This window comes from Denticeps clupeoides, chromosome 14, assembly GCF_900700375.1.
Source record: "Denticeps clupeoides chromosome 14, fDenClu1.1, whole genome shotgun sequence".
In the NCBI taxonomy this organism is placed as follows: domain Eukaryota; kingdom Metazoa; phylum Chordata; class Actinopteri; order Clupeiformes; family Denticipitidae; genus Denticeps; species Denticeps clupeoides.
The window spans coordinates 12,113,622-12,136,802 of NC_041720.1; the positions used below are offsets into that span (position 1 = coordinate 12,113,622).

The window sequence follows — 23,181 nt, forward strand, 5'->3', positions numbered from 1 at the left end:
GAGTGCAGCTATTCAGAGCCATTCAGAGTGATGGAGGAGGAGGATGAGTGGGGGTTTGGAGTACCTGAGAGATGGGGTGCGAGACATTTTTTTTCTGAGGGATTAACAAAGGAGATGTATGTTTTTGGAAGGAAATGGCTTCAGGTGACTTTTTACTGATATTTAGGAATATACCATTGTATCTGTGTGTGTTTCTAGATTTCTGTGTGTGTGCCTCCTCCATTAAGTCCTAATAAATAAGTGTTGCTTTTTAGAATCAGTTTTATATGCAATATATATTATACGAATATAGACTTTCTCTTTAATTAACATTAACTAAACAACTAATTATACATTTTTATTTAAGGTATATAAGAAGAGCAAAGAAATACAGAAATATGTAATGAAATTAAATCAATAGATGAAAGATGTATTCCTATTGGTGTGTCTTGATTTATTTTGGCCAAATTAAAGATATAAAAGGACCCCCCTTTTTCAAGATTAATTAATACACTTGTTACAAAATATCATATATGGAACCATCTACAGGCTTTTTGTGAGAATGAGAATCAATAACTCATTAAATGTAATTAATAATATCTCATTTGGCACAATCTACTGGTGTTGCAGTACTTTTTTTGCACAAGGTATGTACTTGGTGGAAAAAGTGAAGGTGAAGTAATTGTCATTATGATGCACACCAAACACAGCATACAGTGGCACAATAAAATGTGTCCTCTGCTTTTAACCATCACCCTTGGTGAGCAGTGGGCAGCCGTGACAGATGCCCGGGGAGCAGTGTGTGGGGACGGTACCTTGGCCCCTCAGTGGCACCTTGGCTGTTCGTGATTACGGGTCCATTTCCTTACCCACTAGGCCACCACTGCTGTTATTTCTGTTGGAGGAGTTTCAATGTTGTTGTTGATGGGTTTGAGTATGTTCCTAACCCCTGCACCAGTAAACGGGGTCTGTGCCTCGTGACGGAGGGGTCGATGAAATGATCAGTGCCCTCTGGTGCTGTGGTTCTGACCCTCCCTTCACAGGACATGATGCCATACATGCTGCCCAGGCTACTGAAGGTCTATTAGTGTGAGTAGTCTTTATTATGAATCTAAGGAGAGGAAAAAATATCCCCTTCAAAGAGAAAATATTTATTTCTTTGCACTATCAGCAAATATTGCAGAGCTTCTTATCGTTAGTATTGCATTTAAAGAACATTCCACGTGGGCAGGACTCGTGAATGAGCATAAAAGGTTCTGTTTCCCCCTCCCCTCTTTTCTACTCCTACTTCCCTTCCCCCTTCTCACTCCTGCCCTCAATCAGAGTTGCCTCGGGTCTCCCAGGGAGACCGTTATCTCCTACACCGGCAGCTCCGGTCAGACGATGATGTGTCTCTCCCAACCCGACCGTCCTCATTTGCACCTGTGAGGGCTTTCCCCGCAGGCCGTTTGCGAACACCTCAGCCCAAACGGCCTTCGCTGCCCCCAACACTTCCCTCCGAAATATTTCTCCCTCAATGGCCCATTCACACCTACGGCAGCCCCACCCCATTACTTCCTGGAACACATCGCCTTCCTGCAGGGTTTTAGTAACGTTGACAGTGGTGTGCAGGAAGCCACAATGGTTCTTCTTGAGGCTCTTTCTTCCTGAATTAGAAGATCACACAAAAGACATCAGCTGCTGCGATTGCAGGAGTCTGTGGAGTTAGGAGGCTGGAACAGACCATTGTGATTTTTTTGGACCCCCCTGTCTGATTCATGGGGCCATTTTCAGGCCAACGATACAAGAACCTTTTGTGTGTAATCCGATCTGTCAATCAACGGTGGTCAAACGTCGAGCGGGCAGCGGGCTGATTTCCATCTCTCTGCCTCTTTCTAGCCGTGTCCAACCTTGATGAGGAGAGTAAGTGGACGGTGCACTACACGGCTCCGTGGCACCAGCAGGAGAACGTGTTCCTGCCTGGCTCCAGACCAGCATGCGTGGAGGACCTGCACCGACAGGCCAAAGTCAACCTCAAAACCGCACTCAGAGGTAAGGTAGCACTCCATTAACACACACTGCTTCTTCAAGCCTACACACACACACACACACACACACACACACACAGAGGCTAGAGATATGACCTTTAGTAACATTAATTGGGTGGGAGTGGGTGGACACACCAAAATAAACCATTAAATCCAAATAATGCTAATTTTGGTTCAAGAATATACTTTTTTTTTAAAGTTATGGCTAGTTATCCTTCATCAGATTGTTCATTTGAACATTAAATGACAGCTCCCAGTCCAGCCCTGGTTTCCGGCTGTTTTTCCCGGCTGCAGTAACAGGAACCGAGCTCTTGCTAGATGAATGTTGGGGTTTCTACTGTTCAGCTACAATGGAGACGTTTTTGAAGTGGACCTGCATTTAAGTGAACAGGACACCAGATGAAAAGCCAGTAAAATGATCCGAGGTGACGCCAGGCTTCCTGAAACCCTCTCCGCAGACCCTGTCTGACATATGTTTGGATGAGCTCATACGTTTGAGGGACATATCACGTTCGTAGCCAAAATGAATAATTCAGCTTTCATTACAATGACATAATGAGGCCTTCATTGGCCATCTTCTCCACACCAGACACCTGTTTGCAGGAATCCACGTCTTGCTAAGCATCAGGATGTTTTTTTGTTTTTTTTTACCTCCACCGGCACAAAAGGAATTGTCTGGGTTGTCCCGATAATTCCCGCATAAAGGCCCAGTACAGGTGGGCTACACAAGACCTGTTTAATAATACACATGTGTGAGGCTCACGTTACTGTGGCAGTCATGTGGATGACAGAGGGGATGAAGAGCAAAACAAAGGGTGGGTAGAGGACAAAGGACCTATGTTTGCAGGGACAGGGTGGAGAATGGCCACCGACAGAGGTCGGCGGCATCAAGTTATTTTCTGTTCTCTCACTTCTTTTTTTTTTTTATCCTTATCTGTTTGTTTGAGAGGGAAGGTCACTTAAGTTAATAAAAGCTCCCTTTTCACACATTCACACAGGAAAAACTTTCTCCGGCGGACGGCGCCACGCCCACGCCTATTCCCACTCACTTTGTAGTGGTGCTTAGGGCTGAGCCTGAGAAAACAGGTGTGTGTGTGTGTGTGTGTGTGTGTGTGTGTGTTTTCTAGCCGCCCTGTGTCCACAGGCGAGTGCAGTAAATGGGCCGCTGTAAAGCTGCAGCTTCTGTGCCGCTGTTTGCTGTTAGACTCTTTCATCCCAGGCCAGAGGCTCAGCTCTGAACCTTTTTATAATGTCCTGTCACAACGAGACATGCTGTTAAGTTGTTGTAAAGCGATCTTCACAAATTAGTGTGAGAGGACAAGAAATGCTATCTATTTATCTATTTATCTATCTATCTATCTATCTATCTATCTATCTATCTATCTATCTATCTATCTATCTATCTATCTATCTATCTATCTATCTATCTATCTATCTATCTATCTATCTATCTATCTATCTATTCTATTCTATTCTATTCTATTCTATACTATACTTACATGACATCACATTTACTGCAGGGTTGCTATAACTGCACTATTTTAAGCAGTGCTTCTAAAAGAGCCTTGTAATGTGTGGTATTGTAAAATTTCTAAATGCTCAGGAATTAACACATGAAACCATAGTGCAATACGAGCAGAACACAAATCAATATGGAATCAGCTGGTGGCACAGACTACTTCTCCCTCAAATAAACAAACACGCACCGACACACACACACACACACACAGGCCTCGTGAGCCGACCCATGGCACATGGAAGAGTGAATGATTTTTTTTCGAAAGGCAATGGGTTGTATAACAGCAGACACCCTGTCCATCAACCGATCAATAAAAGGTTTTGTTTGCATTAGCTGTGTCTCGGAAAGTGTGGTAACTGTGTGTAATTATTACAATTTCTACATGAAATGCTATGAGACGAGGTTCATTATTGGAGTACTATATCTTTTCCTTTAATTTCCTCTAATGTCAAGCATCTCATTTTCAAGGAATGCAGCAACTCTGTTCCTGCATTTCCTGTCTTCTCCTCTGTGTGTGTGTGTGTGTGTGTGTGTGTGTGTGTGTGTGTGTGTGTCTGTGTGAGAGATGACAGTATAGGTGACACTGAAAGGTTCAAGCAGGAGGCTGAGGTTAAGTGCTCTGGGAGGGAGGGTTTGTCTGAATGGGGTGAGACGGATGGGTCTGCCATCTACAGCAAGCAGAGTGGAACCAGTACACATCCATACACACACACACACACACACACACAAACACACAAACAATTCCACTCCATATTTTTTATGTTGACAGCCTTTTTTTATTTTTGGCTTACTCATACACACCATTCCAGTTAGCCTTTGACATGAAGTCATGATATAAATAAGGTTATAGACCCAGTATGGTGTATACTATAATATATAGCCCAGCATTAATTATTCTGAGCAATCATATGCTGAAACATTTGAACGCATCATAAAGTAATCAGTGTGTACAGATTTTTGTATGTATTGTCATGTCAATTAAATTGCTCTTGGTCATTTGGATGAGTGAAGGTCCCCATAAAGATTCCAGTTTAATCTCACTTATCACAGTATTCCAGCGAGGCTGTGATTAAATGTTCCGCATTAAGGCCTACTGTTCCAGCGGGGACCAATTACTCAGTTGTAGTTGATGCAGTGATGCATCCCTTTTGTGTATTTGTCCCACAGAATGTGACAAGCTGAGGAAAGATGGTTTCCGCAGCTCACAGTACTACTCACAAGGGCCCACGTTTTCCAGCCCCACCCACTACATCCAACCAGAAGACGAGGACGCAGATGACATTGACAAGAAGGTGAGTCGGTGAAGGTCTCTCTGTGTAGTCTGGCCTCGCCATTCTCCATGTTTCTTTATGTCCTGTGATTCTGAAATAAAATGTAAATAGATTTTGAACTAACCGTTAAGGGTTTTCCATCATTTTAGAGATGGAGTAGTGATCTTTAATGAAGGCTTAAAGCTTAAAATAAGAGGAGCAAGATGACAGCTGACAGCTCTCACACATGCTGCTTCCTCATTCAATATGTCCCATGTGCAAAGATTATTTAAAGATCATGTTTCTTGAAAACATGATTGCATTTTGATTTCAAGCCTGAGGACTTTACACTTAATAAATAAGCACTATGCTTAGCCAAAGTTCAGAAGTAGTGCCCTATATATGTTGTTTGACTATTGGTAGCTATTCATCTGACTACCTGTGTTGCATTCATTATAGAGCAATGTGGCTCATTCAGCATATGCATTTGTATTGTAAAAGAGAACACTTTTGCTTCACACTTTGTTAGCATTTATACAAACTAAATGCACAAGATACATACATTTGTCATATATACACCGTACATGTCAAATTCGGCATCAACTTCATCATTTATTAACTCGATTGGTTGACTGATTGACTGATTGAAAGTATCGTACAGCTTTTATCAGATTCGGCTGGTATCCTGATGTGGTACAGGAATAGCTGGTGGCAGAGGGACCTCTAGTGGTCAGTAGTGGCACCACAGGCCCACTCAGCCTCGACTCCGCAGACTTCATTAGCGTGTGTGTCCATGTGTGGCTCCGTTAAACGTATGAACGGATCCTGGTTTTTCCTCCTCGCCTTACTATAGGGGATTGACGGATCCAGATCAGTTTATTTCATTATTTATTACTTCATTAAATCTTGAGCTGTGATGCTGCAGCACTGCTGTTGCTATGGCATCCTTTAGAGATAAAGCGCAGAGAGAATAGATAAAATCACTCATGAAAGAGAGTTGAAGATTGAAAATGACTCTTCCAGGAGCTGTTTATCCTGTGCTGTCACCCTCCCTGCCAATCAGGCTCCCAATGTCCTTTTCCTCATACAGAAACACTCTCTATTGAGGTGAGGTGGAGGTCTATGCATATGTGGTGGAAGAACATTTTCTAACAGCCTGCACTCCCCGTTCCCTCATCATCTTGGGGGTCTGTTGTCCCACGAGAAGCTGAGGCTAACCTTGCCTGACAGCTCTACAGTAGACCAAGGTGCAGAGAACTGTAGCTTACTAATAATGTCGGAAAAATACACAAGGACGCAACCAGCAGAGAACCCTGGGATGCTGTGCCCCCAGCCGCCCCCACGCTGTGGTGAAAAGTTTAAACATTATGTGTCAGCCTAGTCAACATCTGATGGAGAAGCAGTAAAAGCAGAGGCATTTCCCATAACGTCTATGCATAAATGTGTTTCTCTCAACTTTCTCCCAGAAGGAAGTCTGTGAAATTGATGATTCATTCTCAATACAAAGAAGAAGCAGCTTGGAATCTCATTTTGTGTTCTGTCTGTGATCCACTAATGTAGTGGGGCATATAGAGCGAAATCAAATCATGAGACTCTCAAGTTATTGCCGCCAAGTCTTTTGACATGCCAGTGTTATTATTTCCCACTCATCAGATAGCAATAAAGCGCCTGAAGATACAGTTTTTCTTGTTTTCGCCCTGCAGAGCTTGCGTTAAGATTTTTCACTCTTATTCATTAATGTCATTCATTTATAAAGAACATTTAAATGGCCTTAGTCTACCAAAGTGCCGTGCACAAGCAAATATGACATAAGTTAAAAGGACAGAGCAGTAAAACACATAAAAGCAATAAAGTGTCCACGTATGATTCAATTACCAATATGCAGGTCTTGATAACCACGTTAAATCCAGAGTATTAAACAGAGCAGAATGCAATTTATACAATGTATGTGTTTGTTGACCTCAAATAGATAGATAGATATGTTGGTGCCTTTCCAACACCACTGAATCACTCATTATACTAGGACAGTGTGGCAGAATGCAAAATGACTAAAGAAGCCTTAATGCTGATTGGTGATGGGCACTGCCATTCTGCTTAATTTAGCTTTGAATATTAGGTGGTGGAGACCACAAGGGGGCGACATTAAATTATGAACTCTATGTTACTTTGCTGAAGTGTTTGCGCCAGGTTCACTATGTCAGCTAGTGGTTCTTTCTGAGGCCAGTTTTTCCCAACCCTGGTCCTGGAGGAACATGTGCCAGGAAATTTTTGTTCCAGCCCACATATCTTCACAATCTGCCCCACTCATTATTAGGCCATTAAGTAACACCCGAGCCTAATTAAGGTAGGGCTGCAGTGAATCATTTTTGGCAGACGTTCCTCCAGGACCAGGGTTAGGAAATGCTGCCTTAAGTGACATTTAATACAGATTAAGGTTTGTCATGTTTATTCATTAATTATCATAACCACATTCATAATCAAAAGGAGCATAATCATCCAAAAAAATTGCTGAGGAACTGACAGTGCAATTTGGGCTGGTCGATTAATCATATTTTAAATTTCATTGATTACAAAAACAGCATGATTGAGAATTAATAATAATTGAGACACTTTTGCCATGTGTCACAAATCCTGCCTACTATATTCATTTGAATTTTTTAGTTGTGAAGTTGCATTTTTAAACTGTTAAAATGCAAGTTTGAGGTCAGTGAGTAATCATGGGAATAACAATGATTTCGGTTTTGGTCAAAATAAGTTTTTTCTCACAATCCTGCTACCCTTCTTTCAATAATACAACAAAGTGTCATTATTTGTAGATTACAGTATTGCAAATGGTGATGATGCTGAGTGATCCAGGTGTGGGGACGGGAACCGTTTTTCTACTTGTAGCTCGGTGAAAGGGATGGCTAACGCACGAACAGCGTTTTAATGGTCGAGTGATTCTTGTCTCTATCGTTTTCTTCACGCTCGACGCCCTGGTGCTTGTGTAAAGTGTGTGTGTGCGCGGTTCTGATGGACTGTAAGGTCAGCTGTCCCGCCGCTGTGAAAAGGTCACGCTCACACACACTCACAGTCAGCTGAGGAGAGTGGGCATCTGTGCACATCTAAAACAGGAAGTGGTTCTGTAGAGACATCACAGTTTATTAAAGCGTGCCTCGGCCTGGGGCCGCAGCGGAATTGCAGACGCAGTCAGGTGCGGGGCTCAGCTGCGTCGCTCACATGTTCGACACGTTCCAACACTTCCCCCCCCTGTCTCCAGTCCACAGCGTCATCCATGGAGGAAGAGAAGAGTTCAGACCCAATGAGGGACCAAACGCCCGTGCAGGGAATGGGGCCAGGCACCGAGGATCAGGCGTCGTGGAGCAAGGGCGCCCCCCTGCCCACCCCAGAAGAAAAGATGAGGCAGCAGGCTCAGGCGGTGCTCACTGACGTCATCCCGATCAACATCACAGGTACGATTACACCCACAAGACTCAGTTGGTCTGATGCCCCACCCAGAGGTTCAAAGTCTGAGACTTTAACCTTGTACCATAGGCGGCCAGTTGAAGTCAAGCTACTGATGTCCGGCATTATTTGGTTTCTCACATGGCAACAGCGTCCCATCACTGGTGCATGTTCCTCCGTTCGTCCATGTTCATGTGTAAAACATTCATTTCTGTGTTTTTGTCTACTACAACTAACTTGTCTGGTCACTGACACTCTTCAACATTGTTACCGCTCTGTCCTCCTGCCTGTCTGTGACACTCAACCATCCTCTCTCTCTCTCTCTCTGACCTTTCCTGCACTAGTCATTCTTGTTGGGACACTCAATCTCCTCGAAGTCCCTCTGCTGTACCACACAGCCAAAGGTCACAAAGAGATGTAGCACTTCATTACTCTGCCAGAGCAGATATTCTCATCCGCACAGTTGTACATTCAAAGATACTTGGCTGAAGAAGATACAGGTGGCCATTACCTCACTTCAAACCACAGGGCTTCACACGTCAGGCACACTGCAGCTGTGAGATAAACTTCAGTGAGATTATATGGGGAAAAAAGTGCATTTCACGCTGTCACACACATTTACTTAGCCACACTTAAAATCCACATTTTTTTATTTGCCTTGTCTTGACTCTCCAGACACCACAATGATTGGAGATGGACTCCACCCACAGTATATTTCTGCATATGCTTTGCAATGACACCAACAAGCACTTTTGCGTTTTTGCACATGCTGGTGCCTCTCTCCCCTCTCTCTCTTTTTTTAATCTTTTTCTCACACACACGCATACATACACTGACTCTCTGTCAGTTCTTAAACTGACTCATTCGCCCTGGCATTTTCTCAGTCTGTTCAGCACCCAGTCTCTGCATTAAAGTACCATGGCCCACAGCCCATCCCTACAGCACGGCTGTCCGCCGCTTATTTGCCATTTTTGCCATTACATTTGTACGTAGGGGATGATTTGTTACCATTGACTGGCACAACTCAAAATCTAAATCTCAGTTAGCGGCTACACAGAGACAGTGCTGGGTACGGACTGTTGGTGGAAATTACCCTCTAATGCTGCTGTTTAAAAAAAACGGCATAAAAGGGCAACTTTCTCCCTGCATGTGTATGATGGCTGTATCTGCACGAAACTGCATGCCAGTTAACTTACTAACCAGCCTTGTTTTGCCTGTCTGCCCTCACCACCTGGTTGCCAGGGGAGACGTTTGACCGTCAGGCCAGCGTACGCCGCTCCTTTATAAACACTGACACTGTGGCCCGTCGGCCCAAGAAGGTCAAGCGGAGAAAGACTATATCAGGGGTTCCTGACAACGTCCAACAGGAACTAGGTACGGTATGCTCATCCAAGTTCAGCCCGAGAGTCATTTCCATTCCTCATCCTGGATTTGTGGGATACAGAAAACCCTTTCTTAGTAGAATTCAGTTCACTATTCTTCATAAAATCTTTATTAACAGGGACAGCGTTTCCAAATATAGATGTTTTAATCAAGACAGGACATGAACCATTTTACTGAGAACCGTAGACACTTACCAGGAATTGGGTAAAACATTTAGATTATTAAGTCAGGGTGGCTTTTTAAGATGGTTATTCCATCACTACCTACAGCAGCTACTTGGAAAGTTTCCCACCTCTGTCTGGGGCCATGAACGTTCCAGTTGGTGGTCCTCATTGCTAGTACATGAACATAGCCATCATGGCAGTGTACTATCATCACACCAAACCACAATATATTCTGGCCCCGGCCTCTGCAACCACTGCGTAATACCAGGGTTGTGTAATGCATCAGTTGTCATTTATAATGGCAAGCAAGAGCGAGAAGAGGAGGGAAAGCAGCCAGAACACATGCAGAATGACACTGCATATTAAATGTTTATGTTCAAGGCATATATTAAGTGGGCCCCCCTGACCTATGCATTCATAATTCATCCTCCTGGTCATTTTCAGAAAAGCGTATTGCAAAGCTTGCACAGCAAAAACAGTCAACGCGCAAATATATTTTAAATGAATGTGAGCAACCAAGCACCATGTTCTAATCTCTAGAAATATACCATAACAATAGTTGCCTTTTGCCAGCCTGTACCATGTTCAAATGCCAAAGCAGAGTCATGTATCTGGAGATCAAGCTTCGCTAGTAACAATGCATTTAAATTGGGTCTCTGGCAGACAGCTTAAATGTCATTACTGTTCTTGTATGCTAATTCTCTGCATTCTTAACTGTATGCAGTGAACTTGATGTGAATTTTTTTATGACTGAGAGAACCAATCTGATGTCTTAATAGTTACAAAAAGCCATGGCATTGTTATTATTTTATGTTCCACATGTGAATTCATGTCCTTCCTTCTATGTGCGTGGTTGTGTGTGTGTGTGTGCATTCATGTGTGCATGCATGTTCCCAAATGCTGAAAATGAATGACACCACACCAGCTGCCCATCCTGTTTCCTGAGGGCACTCTATGCCATTTGTTACGATACTCCAAAGCTGGGGAAGAGCATACAGCGGGATTCTGCCTCCTGGTCATCTGTTTTAATCAAGTGTTCCAGAGGTTATTAACACGTCAGATGCAGCCACAGATAATTATATTAATTAGCCTTGATAGAGTTGATTTGATTGACAGTTCATGGCAAGAAGGGAAGAAGAAAATAGCAGATGTGATAGCAGTGTTCTTCTTTTTTTTTCCCCCTCTGCAGTAGCAAAAGGACGTGGGGGAGAGCTCAGACCTCAGTCTATGTTCATTCCCGGGCAGTACTCTACTCTGGGTCGATCAGGAAGCATGAGCTCAGCACTGAGACGATCAGAAAAACGTGATTCCTACTGCCAGACGGAGGAAGTCAAGATTGTTCCACCATCGGTCCGGAGGATTCGGGCTCAGAGGGGACAGGGAATTGCTGCACAGATGTCTGGCATGTCGACCTCCACTGGCAATATTTCCACAGTAACGGATGGCACGAGCTCACCGGTGATTTTAATGGCACCACATATTAATGGTGACTTACAACGTTTCCACAGTCTGCCAAGGGGTGTCCGTGTCTCCTTAAATGCAGAGCCTCGTTACAGTAGTACTCCATGCAAGCCAGAAGACTGTGACACACCAGCAACTAGCTCTCGGCAGATTGGCAAGCTTCAAGTGGATGAGACAGCTGTCCACCTAAGGAACATGCCTAGGACAGGCATGCAAGCCCGTCCTAAATCTCAGGAGGTGAGAGGACCACAGGGGGAGTGGGGTGCATCAGGTCCAGCATGTGTTGTTTCACCTCATGCAGCTTATTCAACCTCGCTCATTCCCAATGCCACAATGTCCTGCTCTACTGAAGTCATTACACTCCACACAAACGTGATCGCTGTGAAGCAACCCCAGTCCTCAAGACCTCTCAGCATGGTTGCAACAACCAATGGAGACCTTCAGGGCATAGCAGTGAGCCAGAGCACCAGCAATATGGCCAAGCATAGACAAATCGAGACACCTGACAGACGAGTTGGTGGAACTCCAATCAAAAGTGTAGAGTCGAACGCCAGTTTGTACAGCCAGAGCACAGTTACTGTAGGGACCTCTTCAGATGAACAGTGGATCTATGACACAGCTGAAAATGTAGTACCCAAGAGACCAATCACATCCAGCTGCTCAACTCCCATCAACCATTTATACAGCAGTTTGGAGCGATCTTCCAAAGGCACTGACTCAAGTTCTTTATACTCCATGGACAATGATGGTTACTACACCTCCATGCATCTGGATTCAGGGTTGAGGTCCAGAAGCCAAGGCAGTGGACATGGACATGGTATAGCCAGCAGGGCTGCCAGGCACAGCATGTACGAGTGCTTGGGTCAACAAGAGGACCGCATGAGTCTTTACAGTGACCACTCATTGTCACGTTCAATCTCTCTACGCAAGTGCAAAAAGCCACCTCTTCCTCCAGCTCGCACAGACTCCCTCCACTCCAAACCAGGACGGAAGCCTACCTTGACTGATGCCACCTCTGAGAATGGTGAGCCAGTCTTGAATGAGTCCCTCATTGCCAGTTTACAACAGTCACTTCAGATGGGCCTAAAGGGCAAAGGGATGTCTTCGTCACCTTCGCAGAGCCCCTCCAGTGACTACGAAGACCCTTGGGTGTTGCGTCCCAGGAGCCAGAGCAGTGTTAGTGCAGGTAGCAGTGGGATTTTGGGGCCTGGGGGTACAAATGTGTATTCCATCTGCCATGTAACTCCTTCCCACAGTGAAACTAGCAGTCTGCGCTCTGACTATACGGATTCGTGGGGATACTATATGGACTTTCCTCGCCAGCAAGGGGATCAGACAAAGTCTTCTCCAAACACTCACTCAACCAGATCTCTGGCTGGGCAGCCTAGTGGCATGTCAAATGGAAGTGTTCCCTATGATGGGTCTCAGACTTCTCATCCTCCCACCCAAGATGGAGTAACAGTCGTGAAACCCAAGACAGACACCTCATCACCAGACAGAGTGCACAGACTAACTTCCCCCTCCAGTGGATACTCAAGTCAGTCCAACACCCCTACTGCTGGAACCCCAGTTCCCTCCTTCATGAGGTCCATGTCCCCCTCAGGAAACAGACCCAAACCTAGAGTGCCAGAAAGGAAGTCTTCACTTCTCTCCTCTGTGTCAATCTCTTCTTCCTCCACCTCACTCTCTTCCAACACCTCAGATTCTGTTAGGAACTCTGTTCCCCCATCTGCACCACCCCTTCCAACAACATCCACCATCTCACTTCTCTCACCGCCATCTTTTCCTCCTCCTCTGCCACCTGCTTCTTCACTTCCATCAACTCCTCACCAGGAAGGAGCCCCACCAGTTTCTTTCAGTTCCTCAACAGAGTTTCCTCCACCTCCACCTGAGGTCCTGATGGATCCTGCCTTGTCTCTGAATCAGAGCTCTCTTTTCAACCCTCCTCTTCCTCCTCCACCACCCCCTCTTCCTCCTTCTATCCCCTCACCACTCCCACCTCCACCACTCCCTTCAGTACCCTCGCCTTCAGCACCGCTACAATCTTATCAGGGCATAGCTGGACTGCAGAGCATCAAGGACAGTCTCAAACAAGTCTCAAACTCTGTGAACACCAATATTATATCTGATAAGGACTCCAGCAGGACTCCTATGCCTCTAATAACACCCTTAGCACTACAGAGTGTACAGCTCCGCTCAGTCAAGCGGGCAGAAAAGAAGGAGAATACAGACTCTGAGGGAAACAATCAGTTCAAGACACCAGAAAAACTACAAAATACAGCGCTGCCTATAGCTTCCTGCTCCAACTCTAATGAAACCAATCCTGTGAACCAGTCACTCTCTGAGGAGACATACTCAATCCCCAGTGGGCCTAAACTGTGCTACTCCAAAAACAAGGAGCAGGACCCAGTGGAGTCTCAAAACTCACCAACAAAGCAGAAGCCCCCTGTTGCTACCAAGAAGCCTAAACTTTCTCTAATCGTCCCTCTGCCCCAGGTTCTATCCGAAGAAAAGCTGCCTCAGGGCAGTAGTGTTAACAAGACTGATTTGCTGAACCCTGAAAATGATACCATCTCAGCTTTGTCCACTGTGGATGACTATTGCATTGTAGCAGAAGAGGTAGAAAAAGAAGATTTGGAAAGATTTTCAACTCCAGAAGAACTGAGAGACTCACTGCCAAATAAAGAGGGGCTGGAAGCTGTACACATGTCCTCTGCTGTTCAGGAGGGAGACCTAACAGAGCCAAAGGACTCAGGGCCAGAGGAGGAAGGAGCAGAGGATGAGGATGGAGCGAGTAGCACAGGTTCCATGAGCTCAAAGGATGAGGATAATGGTGAGTTTACATTTTTCCCCCGCATTTTTATTCTCTGGTGGTAGGGCCCATTTGTTAAGATCAGTGACAGAGAATCATCTATATTTCATTATTCCGGCTATGGATTAAATAGCCAGAGAAGGAGAGTATGAGAAATGTATTCTCTAAGTGAGGACGAAAACTTGTGAAAAGTGGCTGAGCTGCATTTTCGTGGGTTGGCTGTAGTTGGGATGACGTAAATTGGCCACGTTAAGATTTAATTCCGTCGCCACACTGACAGTTAGTTTAATCAAGCAGTCTACCTGGGGATGTCATGAAGTTTTTATTAGAATAATTATTCATTATTTGATTATATTTTATTGATAATCGTAAAATGTTTTACTGCAGAAGTCAGCCTTTCAATTCCTTCTTTCTCTTGTCACATCTTTCTTTATGTCAAACCTGCACCCCCTTATATGATTCATTTTCATTCATTCTGTTGTCTCACTGCTGTCTTTTTTCCCCACATCTCTGTCCTGCTGCATCTTCCTGCATTCTCTGGCTGTCCCTGTCCTGCTCTCTCTCTCTCTCTCTCTCTCTCATCAGCTGAGAGGGGAGGGGGTTTAACTCCCAGGGGAGGGCCGGTTAGGAAGGAAGGGGAGGGGGTGGGGTATGATGATGCTGAAAGCAGGAGGGGGAGTGTAACGCGAGAGCGCCTGCAGCCACACAGGCAATGAAAGTGCAGATGCGAGTGGAGAGAATGGTCGCAGCTCAGCTGTCACACAGGAAGGTGGATTTTAACAGCCAGAATGCGGGAGGGAAGGGAGCCGAAGTAGGGGCAAACGTTCGATCTGGCGGTACGAGTACCTGCAGAGAGACTCTGTTGTCCCCTCTGTGAAAGTCCACTACTGTGCATGGATGGTACTCTCGGTCTGCAAATGTTTGTGGGTGCTCTTCACTCAGGTGAGCTGTTACTTCCGTTATGGACTTAATACATATAGCCCATCAACAGCTGAGTTCCATCGGCAATATCATTCAATCAGTGAAGGAATCCAGGTTGTCTTCAAAAGGTTTTGCTATTAAACTTTGTTTCTGAAATTTTTACCTTTGCATATATTTGTAAATGTACACGTGTGTTTTCGTAATTTGTCCTGTTTGAACTTTGTAACCTTTTTTGTTTAACGTAACGTAACTGCACCAGTATGTATTTTAGTTGCTTTTGCTGAAATGATTGCTCAAGTATGCCATGAATGCACAACAGATCACATGTGACGAATCTGGTCATTCTGGTTTATGATTGGTTTCATATCTGTTCTCGTCTCCAGGTGAGGTGTTTGAATCCAGCACCACGGAGTCTTCACCATCACCCAATGTCAATGGTGACAACCGAGGGGAAATGGTGACACCTACACGACAGCGAACTACGGAGGACCTCTTCGCAGCCATTCACAGGTACTGCTCGACAGGAGGGATGGAACTTATTGTCCTATTGTGTAGTAAAGACAGAATGTGTTTGAGATGTTGTGATTCTCGCTTCTCCACTGGATTGAGACGTGCAGAGTGCTGACCCCGTCATCTGCCGGTAGACTATGCTGTCAAATCGAGTTAGGAGACGAAAAGTGCAGTCTTTCGTTTGATCATTCATTATTTAGACTCGCAACACCCACTGCCTTAATGTGGGTCTTCGGTCTTGCCCACGGGGTTCGCACAATTACGTATTCCCCCCACTCGTGTGAACAGCGCGGCCACGTACATCAGCGTCACAGACTCATTCCCCAATTCCTGCGCATGCTGCAGAGTTAGGATCTACCCCATCTCGTGTGTGCGTTTCAGTCACGTGGTGCAGGTTCCCTCATCACGTCACAATTTCATTTGAGAGGATTTTATTTCTTCTGCTGTGTGTGTGTGTGTGTGTGTGTGTGTATAGGTGGGGGGATGGTGGGTTTAGGGCTTTACTCCTCCTGGATTGGGCCCATGCAATCTCGCACAAGGGGATATTAGAGCAAAAGTTAACCTTGAAATGGAAGACCAGTGTTTAAATATAGAGAAACGGAGTGCACCAGATGCTGCTTACGTTCCCGTAAATCCTGCTGTGTTTGCTGGCAGCTTGTAGCGCACAAACAAGAGTGGTGAGTTGAGCGTAATAAAAAACCTGATTCAGTTTATGTGCGTGGACCCAAATTTTTCTCTAAATAAAGAATATGCAACAGATTTAGCGATCTTTAAGAGCAGATGACATCTTAGCCTCCTTATGTGCCGCAATAAAGATGTACTTTCTTTAAAATGCTTTTGGCTTCAGTAGGTTAGCATCTGTAGTTCAGCAGTAATTGAATGAAGGAAGACCCAGATGTGGCTCCATGAGACCCACTCCATTACACCAGAATCCATTACAGTGCGTCCGGCCTGTCCTTCTGTATCCGGTGTCCGCATTCTTGTTATCTTGACCCTTCCTTCCTTTTCGTCCTCACGCTCCCTCTGTTCCTCAATCACTTGATTCTCCATGGAACCACCTCAACATATGAGGTGTACGCCATGAAGTAACCCCTGTAATTGGCAGCCGTATTTTCCCCTTCCGTGATGATGCTGGTATGGTATTAGTGCCGTAATCCTGCAGTGCATCCATGGGGACGAGAAAAATCTGGGTTAAATTGCTGTTTTCCCTAGCTAAGCACGTCAGATTTATAATCTGCACATTTAGCATAATGCTAATGAGGAGGATCTCCTCGGAGCTTTGTGATCTCAGAATGAGGACTGTCTATAGCACCCCTAGTGGTTGGAAGGCAAATTACTTTTATTTGTAATACTTTGTCTTTTGGAGAAAGGCACTTTTGTCTATTTGCTTTATATTAATTTCAACATTCCACTACAACTTTGCACCATGAGGTTGCAATGTTTGCATTTTTTTTCTAAGAATGTGCATTTAAGATTGCATTTTAAAGGCAGCGAATACCCAACATCCTCATCTCCCGGGACCAATTTACTGACATGGTTTTATATGCTTTTCTAGCATTTTGGCACTGAACTCTGGTTGCCACGAGCATTGTTAGGGAAAGGGGACACGAATCAATGGAGTAATCAAGTATTCTTTTGAAAAATTCATTTTAGGTGGAATCTTGTATGAATCACATAAGGATTTAACTTTTAATAATATTGAATACCCATAAAGTGAAAGTGAAGTGACTGTCATTGTGAAACACCGCAGTGCAGCACACAGTGACACAACGAAATGTGTCCTCTGCTTTTAAGAGATTCGAACCGGCAACCTTCAGATTACGGGTCCCTTTCCTCACTAGGCCACCACTGCCCCTGTACTATTTAGCATAAAAACCCATATGTATGTCTCATTATTGTTAATCTGTGGTTCTCAAAGTGTTTAGTTTTCTCTAGGGTTCCCCTTTTGTAGACATAAAAATTGAGCCACTTGTAATTTTAACAATAATTTCAGAGACTTCATGCATACTTATAGAAAAAGCCTGAGAGCCACAGTTTGAAAACCAAGGCTGTAAAGCATCTAACTGAACCAGATCCGTGACCTGTTTTGTCCAGAAACATGGCAGTCCTGGTAGAAATATTTTTGTAGAGGCTTATCAAATGAAATCTCTTGATGTTTCCCTCTGTGTCATTCCCTCCAGGTCGAAGAGAAAGGTCCTGGGACGCAGAGAGTCTGAGGAGGAACGTTCACGAGGGCACTCGCCATCCCCTCCGGTCACCCCCACCGGCGTCACTGCAGGCCTGACGAGCCCCCTCCCGCGCCAGGCAGGCTCCATCCAGCGAAATCTTCGCAAGTCGGCCACCAGCAGCGACACCTTCAAGGCTCTGCTCCTGAAGAAGGGCAGTCGCTCCGAGACCAGTTTCCGCATGTCGGCAGCAGAAATGCTCCGAACCACCGACCCCCGTTTCCAGAGAACTCGCTCTCTGGAATCTTCTCTGGACCCCTCGTCCCCAGTTCAACAGGCCATGCCAGACAGCCCCTGTGCTTCTCCCAGCCGCAGCAAGAGGGCTTCAGAAGAATGGGCTCGCAACGAGGGCTTTCTGCCTCGCTATTCGCCAGGATTCTCGTCGCCCTCCGGCTTATCCTCGCCGGTCGGGCGCTATGGACGGTCTCGCACGCCGCCCTCGGCCGCCAGCAGCAAGTACAATGCCCGCTGCCGCATCCTCAGCAGCCCTATGACCGTCATCTGCGAGCGGGAGGGAGAGTTGGCGGAGATCGCCGAGTACGCCGAGGAGCCCAGCCCGGTTGTCCCGGTAACCACACCCCTCCTGCTGCCTCAGAACTCCAATGGCACTTTATGTGAGGAAGGCAGCAGATAAGAGGCGGGAGGGGCGGGGAACCGCACTTCCTCGTGGCGGCAGAGCTGAGGTGGTGGAGAAGAAAGAAACTCCCACCTCGAAGGCGCGACACCAGTCATCGCTTCCAGCGCGGGGTTGGTGATCTCAGTCCATCCCCCAGCACCAGTGTGGACGCTGTTCAGATACAGCATCTACTTTAAACAAACCGATGGGAATTATCTTATTTCTTTTTCTCAAATATGAATTTGTCACTGGTAATAACATCTGTCCGTTATACCTCTTTTGTATGTTCAGTTTTTGCATAGGTCTCATGGCTCCTCTGGGCAAAGACTGGTTTTGAGAAAGTTAAACTGACATGAAGGAACTGATAAGTGACTGAATGTTATTTTTATTTTTTTGCTCCTGCTGTTAGTGCCACCATTTAATGGTCAGAAGTTCTCTCTGAACAGAACTCTTAATGTCAGCCGAGCGCATCACCAGTGCAGGCAGACGCTACTAGTCATAAAAGTACCGCAGACTCAGAGGCACAGTCGGCACGAGCTGCTGGTAACTGGTAAGTGCAGAGGGCCGGGCGGAGGGGGCATGCTATCAGTTGGGAGACACGGAGATGGACAATTTGGGTTTTGGTTTTATAGCGCATAGTTATTGCACTGTTGATGCGTTTTCTTTCTATGTTTTTGTCGAGTTCATTTCCGGTATAAAAGGAAAAACCTATGTGAGTGTAATATGGAGAGTGACTTTAAAACAGAGGGAAAGAAAGATCAGTTTAAAGTTGATGTATTATTATTATACATAATTTGCATACCAAAGAGCTAAACATTAAAATGTAGCCTGACTCTGGAAAAGTTTTACCCATGTAAGAGCACGTGGTGGGGGTCTCACTGTTAAATCTGGTGATGTGACTAATGCCTACTTCAACCATACGCTCATAATTAATACTGTACATCAGTTTAACCTTTTTTTTCTGCAATTTTATATCATTTTTAATGTAAATACATAGAAAATAGTTTGAAGTAACATTTGAACTTATTTTCGGACGACTTTGTACATTTTGTAGGCCCCTTGTTGTTGAAGGGAAGTGGCTTCCTTTTGTAGAATATTTATTTTAGAATATAGTGGGGGCGGGATCGAGAACGGTACTCCCCTCACCAGGTGACCCACCCAGACTGCAGTTGTGTGGTGTGTAAGGTGGTGGGTGGAGGATGTGCAATCCTGCAGTGCGGAGAAAAGCAGGCTGCTAACCCTCTTGTGTATGTCTCTGTAATAAAATATTATGTTTAAAAAAAAACACCCCTCTATGGGCTGTTTGTGTTTTTTTTTTTTTTACTTGGTCCTTCATTTGTGATGCCATCGCGAACCACGGCTGCCTATCAACCAGGCACCTTAGAGGTCATCCTTCAATCACACCTCCAACCCCCCTGGCTTCATCTCTACTGTCAGATACCACATGACCCCCATCCTGCTGAAACACACACACACACACACACACACACACACGCACGCTTCTGCTTTCCACAAGTCATCCAGCTACAAGGCCACAGCCAGACCCTAGTGTTTACACAGCCCCTTACATAATGACAGCGAGTGGCCATAATTTCACTCCGACAGCGTTAGATTACGTCGACCCCCTGGCTGAAGCTCGGAGTGTCTCTCTCCCAACCCCCCTCGCGATTTGTGCTGAGTATTTGAACCTGATAGTCAAATAATGACAGTCACCTCAAAAATAGACCCGATGACTTTGCAGACGGCAGCTAGTCTAAGGCCAGGGTGGGGGTCTGGATTAGCGAGCATTGCGTCCATGTCCTCATCGAGATGGTGCTTGAGGATAAAAATAAACAAAACCCTAAAACATTTTGAGTGCAGACCACTAAAACACATACAGGTTTTAATATCAGTCTTAATTACAACAAAATACCATTCATTTATGTTTAAAAACATAACTTCAATAAACACCTTACAAAGTACCTTTTTGGGAATGTACCATTTTAATGAACTTTAGACGGCTGTAAAGATTTTCTCATTCTGGTTATATGTGAATTTCTATGTGATTTGCACTGAAATGTAGTGAAATAAGGATGTATAAATATACCCTTAAATATAAAGGAATGCTTTATATGAACTTTCATAGTATTTGATGCGAGGACGGTTTATAAAAGCACTTGTGGTCCAGCTGCACAGCGATCATTTCAGTAACAGGTTTCATCACTCATCCTGGACAAGCCAGACCTCATTACGCCGATTGGTCATTTTGAAGGGGCTGTCGTAGCCCACCCTGTAATAAGGCGCCTCCTTGAACTTGACTTCATCTCTCTGAAGGCTCTCGATCAGCTTCAGGTGTTCCTCACGGACCATTTTCTCATTACTGAATCCCCCAAAAGTCCTGCAAATAGGAAGAGCAGAGAGCACAATGCATTCAAAACTGATCATTATGATCAGATGTCAAATGAACATTGACAAACCCTCCTGCAACAACACCACCCCATGCAGTGTGTGTGTGTGTGTGTGTGTGTGTTACACACTGATTTGCAGATTCCTTCCTACACAGAAATCAGATTTCTATCAGAGATACCAGCTGCAAATGCATGTGGCTGTGAAGAGACCATGGATGTTGGAACTTGTAATACAGCTACATTAGTTATAAGTATTTGGTGGTAGTAGCCTAGTGGGTAACACACTCGCCTATGAACCAGAAGACCCGGGTTCGAATCCCACTTACTACCATTGTGTCCCTGAGCAAGACACTTAACCCTGAGTGTCTCCAGGGGGGGACTGTCCCTGTAACTACTGATTGTAAGTCGCTCTGGATAAGGGCGTCTGGTAAATGCTGTAAATGTAAATGTATTTTGACTTGAATAAACAGGAACAGCCCTTAATAATGAATAATTCACCAGAAATGTGCATTCTGTTTAGAATGGTATTATACTTGAAAAAGTGCACCCTTGGGTTTTACCTGACAAACGTGGTGAATCCCTTCCTGTTTTCGATAAACACTTCAGAGTCAGAAGGTTTGGGAGGGTCGGCCTGGTGTTCCACTGGGATGTAAAATGATATAATGAACGTGCTCTCGCACGCTGGTCCCGCCCCTGGAGTAATGTGGCAGGTCACTGGTGCAGTCATCTCAACTTTCGCCTCTGACAAAGGCCACAAACAGTGTCACTTCAGCTGAGTCACGCATAATAATACCTAATAGTCACCCAAATTGCATAAGCAGTTATGTGCAAGCTTAATTAACTATAACGCTACGATGGCAACACCGAGGACCCACACACGATGTAGATATAATGCTGCAGAAATCAGACTCACTTTGCTCATTTTCACCTTGGATGTACTTAAAAAGTCTCCTGAATCCGGTACTCAAGGCGGCGTCTGAGTCCACACTCTTCACGGCGGTGCTCACCCAGTTTGCAGCGTCGTACGCTCGAACGGCGTAATCCTCACCCTGATGGAGGACGACGGCACCAGAGTGCAGAGAAAATCAATACGATTTTTACACGTCCATAATTGGTCGTTAATCTTGGTCCGTTAGGCCGATTGATTTATCTATAAAAACAGTGTCCTGAGGGGCACTGGCCAACCTTGTAATCAGTGGTTGCAATTTAGGGCACTGAAAAAGAAATGCACCACGTATTCATTTAAATGTTTTATATTCAGCTTAATATATTAATATTGTAATTATCATAATAAGCACTGTAATTCAATGCTTCTGAGAATTATTCAATTATTAAGTATTTATATAAATACAAGCTTCTAAAATATTTGGTCTGGTTTTTATTTTATTAACTTTATATATTATGTGTGTGTGTGTGTGTGTGTGTGTAGTATGCTGTTGATTACAAACACAAAATCACATCATCTACAGAACATTGTTATTTTTTTTTTAGCTAAGAAAATAAAGCTAAACACTTTTTTCATACTTCATGTTACAATGCTATACATTTTCGTGTGTATGATGGAGTTGACAAAATACAAGCACTCAGCTGCAAAAAAATATATATTATTGCCCCTATTCTCGAGAATGGAGAAAAAAAAAATAACAGCAAGTAGAAAAAGAACATAAAGCAACAACAAATCAAGACCTTAGAGACATGAGACATACCTGTCCCTCCTGAGGGGAGAACTTCGGGGACTGCAAGCCTGATGAAAATAATACTTGACCAATTGCCTTGAACATAATGGCGATTCTCCTTCAGGAAAACATTAAAACCAAGTTCAATTCTGCAAACACCAGCCAGCAGAGTCTGGTTATCAGTAGGAACAGCAGCAGCTTCTGACAGGTGACCAGAGCGCACAGATACACACAATCACACACACACACACACAATCACACATACTCAAACATGCACACACACACACACACACTCAAACATGCACACACACACAAACACGCACACAAAACACACACACACACACACACGCAAACACGCACTCAAACATGCACACACACACAAACACACACAAAAAACACACACACGCAAACACGCACTCAAACACACACACACACACACACCACACACACACTTTAAAACTGTATTCTGTACAATCGGCGCGTCCGCGTTGCATTCGCCTTGATATAAAAAGAAGATCAAGCGGCAGAACTTACGAGCAAACGTCGGCGCGGTGGAACGATGTCCCTCGGAGGCGCGACAGGCGCGACAGGCGCGACGCCACGTGACCGCCTGCTTACGTTTCCGGGTGGCGCTGTTAAGTAACGCTGAGCTTTTGTAACGCGTTTCGTAACGTGTCAAGTATCGCGATGTTACGTTTACGCAACAACAACAACAAAAAAAAGTCACATCAATGTTTCATTAAGTAATTTCAGGGAACTTCACGCTTATTTCATTCGACAGCACCGACGTAGCAACAGAAATACGCT

General features: G+C 44.8%; 2 protein-coding genes across 6 annotated transcripts in view; one reads left to right on the forward strand and one right to left on the reverse strand.

Moving 5' to 3' along the window:
- The window catches only part of nhsl1b (NHS-like 1b), an 86,745-nt gene extending 67,151 nt beyond the window's left edge, over window positions 1-19,594 (forward strand). For 2 of the 5 annotated variants that reach the window (XM_028953588.1, XM_028953589.1), the window contains exons 2-8: window positions 1,858-2,010; window positions 4,693-4,817; window positions 8,035-8,227; window positions 9,462-9,593; window positions 10,956-14,060; window positions 15,344-15,470; window positions 17,651-19,594. In XM_028953588.1, coding sequence (XP_028809421.1) covers window positions 1,858-2,010; window positions 4,693-4,817; window positions 8,035-8,227; window positions 9,462-9,593; window positions 10,956-14,060; window positions 15,344-15,470; window positions 17,651-18,329 — 4,514 coding nt within the window. In that variant the 3' untranslated portion in view covers window positions 18,330-19,594. The remainder of the gene's footprint in view (window positions 1-1,857; window positions 2,011-4,692; window positions 4,818-8,034; window positions 8,228-9,461; window positions 9,594-10,955; window positions 14,061-15,343; window positions 15,471-17,650) is intronic. The other 3 variants (XM_028953591.1, XM_028953592.1, XM_028953590.1) reach the window with 2 other exon arrangements.
- Window positions 19,595-20,273: 679 nt separating this feature from the next.
- On the reverse strand, window positions 20,274-23,021 carry hebp2 (heme binding protein 2). Its single transcript, XM_028953596.1, has 5 exons — window positions 22,909-23,021; window positions 22,405-22,492; window positions 21,612-21,747; window positions 21,259-21,439; window positions 20,274-20,688 (listed from the first exon to the last, which is right to left on the reverse strand). Exons 2-5 carry the CDS (start codon window positions 22,477-22,479, stop codon window positions 20,511-20,513), a joined length of 570 nt encoding a protein of 189 aa, XP_028809429.1. The 5' UTR covers window positions 22,480-22,492; window positions 22,909-23,021; the 3' UTR covers window positions 20,274-20,510.
- Between the last annotated feature and the right edge of the window lie 160 nt (window positions 23,022-23,181).